Source organism: Myotis brandtii, unplaced genomic scaffold, assembly GCF_000412655.1.
Source record: "Myotis brandtii unplaced genomic scaffold, ASM41265v1 scaffold196, whole genome shotgun sequence".
In the NCBI taxonomy this organism is placed as follows: Eukaryota; Metazoa; Chordata; class Mammalia; order Chiroptera; family Vespertilionidae; genus Myotis; species Myotis brandtii.
In genome coordinates, this window is record NW_005357311.1 from 3,477,441 (window position 1) to 3,484,672 (window position 7,232).

The 7,232-nt window shown below is 38.5% G+C and overlaps 1 protein-coding gene across 10 annotated transcripts in view; it reads right to left on the reverse strand.

Moving 5' to 3' along the window:
- The window catches only part of ANK3 (ankyrin 3, node of Ranvier (ankyrin G)), a 465,310-nt gene that overhangs the window by 120,592 nt on the left and 337,486 nt on the right, over positions 1-7,232 (reverse strand). For all 10 annotated transcript variants that reach the window (XM_014538720.1, XM_014538719.1, XM_014538725.1 and 7 more), the window contains 2 exons: positions 6,038-6,235; positions 647-745 (listed from right to left, as the gene is read on the reverse strand). In XM_014538720.1, the coding sequence (XP_014394206.1) occupies positions 647-745; positions 6,038-6,235 (297 nt within the window). The remainder of the gene's footprint in view (positions 1-646; positions 746-6,037; positions 6,236-7,232) is intronic.

Consider the following 7,232-nt stretch of genomic DNA (forward strand, 5'->3'; position numbering starts at 1 on the left):
CACATCATAATGAATTTAGAAAAAAGAAATAGCTGAATAAAATTGAATTTATCCTTTTTCATAGACTAGGCCTGCACGAAGTTAGAGATCACAAATTACTGAAATTTTTAATATGTTTTTTTTACATCAGTTACAAAAACTAAGAAATGTACCAGCTTTCACACTTTGCCCTTGGAGGGTGGATCTGTTGTGACAAGGCCATACACATCATAATGAATTTAGCAAGTAGTAATAGCTAAATAAAATTGAATTTATCCTTTTTCATAGACTAGGCCTGCACAAAGTTAGAGATCACAAATTACTGAAATTTTTAATATGCTTTTTTTTACATCAGTTACAAAAACTAAGAAACGTACCAGCTTTTACACTTTGCCCTTGGAGGGTGGATCTGTTGTGACAAGGACCAATAGCGCTAACACAGAAAGGTATTGATGTGCCGCTAGGACAAAATGCCCACGCCATTCAAGATAAAGGTATCTGGGTACCAGAATCAGAGACTTTAGGGTCCCTTGAACAGATGCACATGGGAAATATTATGTATAAAAGATACGATGGAGGAATTTGCTTTTCCCCCTAAAGAACTGTACTTGCGTCCATACAGGAGCCACTAAGAGACACATTGTGTGGGCACATTCTTTCTGTCTACCTTGGTCTGGGCGTCCACGTGTGCCCCTTGGTTGACGAGGACTTCGGCCACATTCACTCTGTCTTCTTGAGCAGCCAGATGGAGTGGGGTCAGGCCACTCTGCAAAAACGTCCAAGTACACAGGCATGTTTGCGAAGCATTTCATAAATTCCAGGGGAGAAAGCCTAGAATTTCTAGGTTAAAAAACTCTGGAGAATAAGTTTATACACGAGCACTGGGGCAACATTGTTATCTACAGGCTTAATGAAAAATTTCAAACACTCAGAAGCGGACGGAACAGACAGACTCTGCACTCATCACAGAGTCAGCAAGTAGCAAGGTTTTCTTACACTTGGTTCATCCAGCCCTAATTCCTTTTCTCCCCTTTGCATAGTATTTTAAAGCAATTCACAGACTTTATACCATTTCTTCTACATACTTCAGTGTTCACCTTAAAGACTCTCCCCCCCCAAAAAATTATGCAATTTTAATACATCACCAGTGGTACTAGCTTTAGCAAAAAAAGATTAAAATAAAAATCATTTATAAATTGAACATTGATATATGATAATATTTCCCCCATTCAATTAATACTCAAAGCTGACAAATACTTCCTGTATGTTGTTTCTGGGTAAGAAGGATGGCCTGTGAAATGGAATATAAATGCTGTATCATGAGAATTTCCAGGTCATTTAGATGGTGTATGGGTTTAATGAGACTAAATATTTGAAACAGACTGTACCGCAGAATATGCCGACTACATCGCTGTTCTGATGGAAAAAAATTACTAGGACTATGCCCTGGTTGGCCGATGCTTATCCACTGAGCCAAACTGGTCAGGGCAAAAATTATGCAATTTTAATACATCACCAGTGGTACTAGCTTTAGCAAAAAAAAGGTTAAAATAAAAATCATTTATAAATTGAATATTGATATACGATAATATTTCCCCCATTAAATATTAATACTCAAAATTGACAAATACTTCCTGTATGTTGTTTCTGGGTAAGAAGGATGGCCTGTGAAATGGAATATAAATGCTGTATCATGAGAATTTCCAGGTCATTTAGATGGTGTATGGGTTTAATGAGACTAAATATTTGAAACAGACTGTACCGCAGAATATGCCGACTACATCGCTGTTCTGATGGAAAAAAATTACTAGGACTATGCCCTGGTTTAGAAATTTTTGGTGTTGTGAAGAATTTTTCTCATAAATAATAAGAGAAAGTAAGTAGGTATAGATGCTTCTAGATTATTTCCTTTCCTCCATTATGAGCACAGAAGTGAATATCGCAGGCCTTTGTCCTCCCACTTTGCCTATGTACAATGAGAACACCAGCCTGTTCTATTTTCCAGAGAAAAGTACTGGACCAAAAGCAGCGCCAGAAAGGGTTCAGCCCCCTTCCCATCTCACGGCACACATAAACAAAGCGGTGGTTATTCTGAAAAGTGATTTTCAACCTTTTTCATCTCATGGCAGACATAACCTAATTGCTAAAATTCTGCGGCACACCCAACAATGTATTACATTTTTTGCTCATCAGACCAAAAAAGGTATAATTTTCATTCATTCACACTGATGGCTATTGTTGTGTTGGCTGTTGCCATTTTTTTATTTGACAACCTAAGGGAAAAGAGGTCAATTCCCCTGACTAAATAGTCAGGTGTTGCATGTCTTAAAAATTCCTGCGGCACACCAGTGTGCTGCGGCACACCGGTTGAAAATCGCTGGTCTAGATGCTGCACGTTATTTATTTAGGGGTTGCTATTCTGTCAAACCAAGGACTCCGGGAGGGTAATCCGCATGACTTTTTGATTTTCCCCCTGCTTGACTTTTCAATAATGTCTATAGAATTTTGAAGGAGGCTCACTCAGACTGAATAAAGGGGACATATGAAACGGAGGACTGATGCATTCACTTGAACTCCCAAGAAAAATAAGCCAGGGCCCCAATGGCACCACCCAAGATTGACATGGTCATAGAACAATGTTCCGTGTTCTGCTCTAGAGGAAACAAGTATTGTTAGCCGTAACATTTTGTGAAAGTGTCATGGTCACCTATTCTAAGTCTGAGGCTTTTTGAAACTCGGAAGACACTTCACTGGGGTTACCAGCACACTTGGGGACATGTCCCACTCTCTTGTGTTGCCCTGTCTATTTCCTGCACGCTGTGGGTGACCATCTACCTATGACAGAGTCATTTTCAACTTCCTCAGGCTTCCTTCTCCCCATCTCACAAAGGCCTCATTGTTACCTTTATGTGCACACCTGCTCTCTAAAGATCATCATAATCCTGCATTTCAACTCTGTCTTTTTTCTTGTCTGTCTTCCTCAAACCACTGGGAGCTTGTTGAGGCAGATACTGTACGTTTAATCTCTATATAACCAGCGTTGAGCATCGGTTTTTAATCCACCTACTAATTGATGGAATCAGAGGACAAAAGCAAACATCCTTTAGGTAAAACAGGATATATTCGATAAAGAAAATTTTATTTTTATACTCATGATTTTGGTAAAAAAGTTTTTAAAAAATAATGTGATCGTTAAAATAGCCTCAGTTAAGCTCAGAAGTGACCTGTTAATCTTTTATGGGGTTTTGACCATTGCTCATTTAAAAAATGGTATTTATTGGGGAAAGAGAAAACACCCCCAAGTCAGAATAACCACAGCTCTGTCTAATATTCTATTTGCTTTATAAAGAAATATAGCTACTCGTGGTCTATACAATCCATGTGGGAAAATAGCAACATCAAAATAAAAATCAAAGCAGATCAGACACTAGCACTTTAGCAGTAACTCAAGTTCACGGTCTTCCTTAAAACTGCTGGGAACTACTGGTTACCAGTAAGAAGAGAGGTAAAACAAAGTGTTTCATGCACGAGAAATTTTCACAAAAGCTATTTTTGGGGGGGGGTTAATATTTACTTTTTAGCAAGGAAACAAAGTCTGGTGTTAAATGGGAAGGTGGAATGGGTAGGTGGGAGGAGTGGAGAGACAGTGACTGATGTTTACAACCCTGGCAGCTCAGGAAAAACTGGCAGAAAACTGTCCCGAGTTCCTCCTGGATGATAATGTTCTGCTGATGATTTGCTTTCACACCGGGGCTTATTTAAAAGAGAAAATGACAAGCGAGAAGGGAAGCAAAGATTTACACATGCCATTGTCCTAGGCAGTTTCTTGGTCCTGCGAAGTTCTTGAAAGCCATGTGCTAATGGGAAGCCAGCTGATCTGCTCTTCAAACTGTCCTTGGGAGTATCGCTGTGCTGCGTATATTCAGGAAGGTGGCTGATGGTTTATCACCTATGCCTTTTGGTCTTTATAATTGCCTTTCGATGCCCCATCTACCAAAGCAAACACTGACAAATTCTTTCTAAAGTACTATCCGCCTAAAAATAACCTATGATTCTAAAGTGAATATTCACTTGATTGGAGTATTTGAAAGAAAAGAAAAAGTCAATCACACTGTATTTTAGTATCAAACCCACTGAAAATGTTAACCTGTTAACCAATTGTTCAGGTCTACATTGTCTCTGGGAGAATGAATGAGATACGATATTCTGGGCACACAAGAGAAAATACACTTTAGTGCAGTGATGGCGAACCTATGACACGCGAACTCATTTTTTTGGTTGATTTTTCTTTGTTAAATGGCATTTAAATATATAAAATAAATATCAAAAATATAAGTCTTTGTTTTACTATGGTTGCAAATATCAAAAAATTTCTATATGTGACACGGCACCAGAGTTAAGTTAGGGTTTTTCAAAATGCTGACACGCCGAGCTCAAAAGGTTCGCCATCACTGCTCTAGTGGATGCCAGAATGTGCTTCACTTTGCGAAGGCCAGGCTCTCTACCTCATGTAGACAAGTTGAATTTTGCAGCCAACTCTTAGCAGGCTGGTTTACATACTGGTAATGAACCTTAGAAAACTCACAAGCTCAAGCAAGTCCTGATTAGAATAACTATTTGACATTGCTTTGTGAGTCCCATTAGTGCTGAGACATGCATTCCTAAAAGGGATGTTTAAAAAGATATGAGAAAATCAAATTGATACACCAGAAAAAAGGGAAATGAAAAAGGTGTTTGCTCTGTAATGATCAAAAAGGATCTTCAAGATATTAAAGCTGAGAGACAGATTTCCCTGGTCTTTTGGTCTACAGAATTTGTTAAATTACAACCTCGGGGATTCAGATTAGTGCAGAGTAACCTTTTTTCAAAATTGTACAAAGTCCAAAATGAATACGATTACTCATTTCCACTGTGAAGGTGCTGAATGTTATCTAGTTAATCCTCATGACATCTCCGTGAAGTAAATATTATCTTTACTAGAGGATGAAACTGAGGCTGACAGAGCTCACATAAATTGCCCAAATGACACATCTCCACTAAGAGTTCGATTTAGGATTTAAATCCTCCGTGATTCTGAAACACAGGCCACATATGTTAAAAATAAAGAACTTGTCATTTGTCACCATAAAACTATTCCTATGTTGAAACTCTACTCCAATATCTGAGCTACAGCTGAGAAATGCCACGGCTGTGCCATCACTAACTGGCAAGGAAAAGCTAACTGCTGGGGAGTTTCAATTATCAAGAATTTGGGGGCATTCTTGCAGGGGGTGTGCTGTTTGGAGACTTAGAAACATCCATTCTGTGTTTTGGGCAGATCTCAGATGCAGGTATTCATTCATAGGTAGTCAGCAAATCCTAATTCTCTGATATATGCAACAATACTGCAATCAGTCTTTGCTCAATTGTGGGCTGGGACTTTCTTCACTAATAATAGGAATGTCAAATATGAGGACCGGAATTTGAAGAATTTTGGGAACAGTCTTTACAAGTTCCTCAGAACTGCTAACTTACATACGAAGACTAAACGTGTAAACTAACAACCTTTCCAATTTATTGAATAAGATAGCTGCTTTAAATTTCTGTTATTAAAATGAACTCTTAGAGAGCAGAACGATTTCCAATTTCTTTTTGTAACCTAGGACTTAAACTGAGATAGGCAAGAAGTAGGTGCCCCAAACATGTCTGTGGAATGAATCAACAGGCTACTGTTTACAATTTCTCACTTGTTACATTCTGGTGAAATAACAATGCTACTCTTTGAATGAACTTTATAACATAACTTCATGTTTTTAGATAAACTTGGTGGACTTCATTTTCATGACTATATGCTACTCAACTGTATGACTTCGCAATTATTGACCTACCATTCTCTTACTGTTTAAACAGATTGTTTCCAAGTTTTTGCCATGATAATTAATACTTTGGTAAACATCTTCTTGTGACATTACACTTTACACTCCCTATCTGACCCAGATTTTTCGTGACTTCCTGATGACTTTCTTGGGAGGCGAGGTTTTGTTGTGTTGTCTACCTTGTGGAGAAAGAAAAAGGTTACCTTATTGCTCAGGTTCACGTTGGCATTTCGGCTGAGGAGCAGTGACACCATGTCCACGTGACCCTCCTGAGCTGCAAGATGGACAGAAGCAATTCCTTGCCGGGTAACTGCGTTTGCATCAGCACCATATTCCAGCAGAGTTGTCGCTATGTCCATCTGGTTCTTTTTGGCAGCGATGTGCAGTGGCGTATAACCATTCTGTCAACATGAACCACTTGGTCACATGCCCGGTCACAAGATAAAAACGTGCGCAGTACATTTTCAAAACAGTATGCCTCCCTTTCTATTGATTTTTTTAAATGTTTTTTTTTTAAATTTTAAATCTTGATTAAATAAGCAAAGACTGATAAATCAGGCAGTGTCATTAATGTAGCGCCCTCATGTCTCCCACATCTAACACGGGAAAGTATAACACTTCTAAACAGTTTAATGCAGGAGTCAGAGTACCATTGGTTTTACAAAAGGAATATAGGGTTCCCTCTTACAGGGAGTTAAGTTAGTAGATGCTCAATAATTACTTGCTTTATTTAAATTGGGGGTGAGAGGAAAACCTACTAGGAAACAACAAACAATATGGTCATGTTCAGATCCATTATTCCATCTTTAAAGTCCCTTTGATTGCTTACAGGTTGAAATTTTTAGTTTTCATGGTAGTCGATTGCTGTAATCTAGCCCTATTTGATCATCTCATTGCCTCTTTCACAAAACTCCAGTCTCTATGCTATGTTTCAGCTGCACCCTTCCCCACAACAACATACAGCTCATGTTTCTGTCTTGCCTACTGTACCAAAAATACTTTCCCCAGCATGCCCTCTGGGCCAGCATCTATCCATTAAAGATTCGGCTCAAGGGTCACACCCTCATGAAGTCTTTTACTTTGCCCCTGCTCCCTTCTACACCTGCTCCCCACTTGACTGACTCCAATCAAAGTCCTGGATATACTTAGCGGCTATCTTAGATATATAGTAATATTTGTTATTATTTATATATGTGTCTCCTACTAAAATATAAATTTATTGAAGGCATGTATTGTGTTATATTTGTCTTTGTATCTCTAGTATCTCACAATGACTGGAGAATCCTCAGAATTTGAGTCAATCTTACTAGAGCTTTGAGAACATTCTCTGATCTTTCTCTTATCTGACCCTTAATGCTCAGAGGAACAGACAACCCAAATTCCTTTGACAAATTTTTT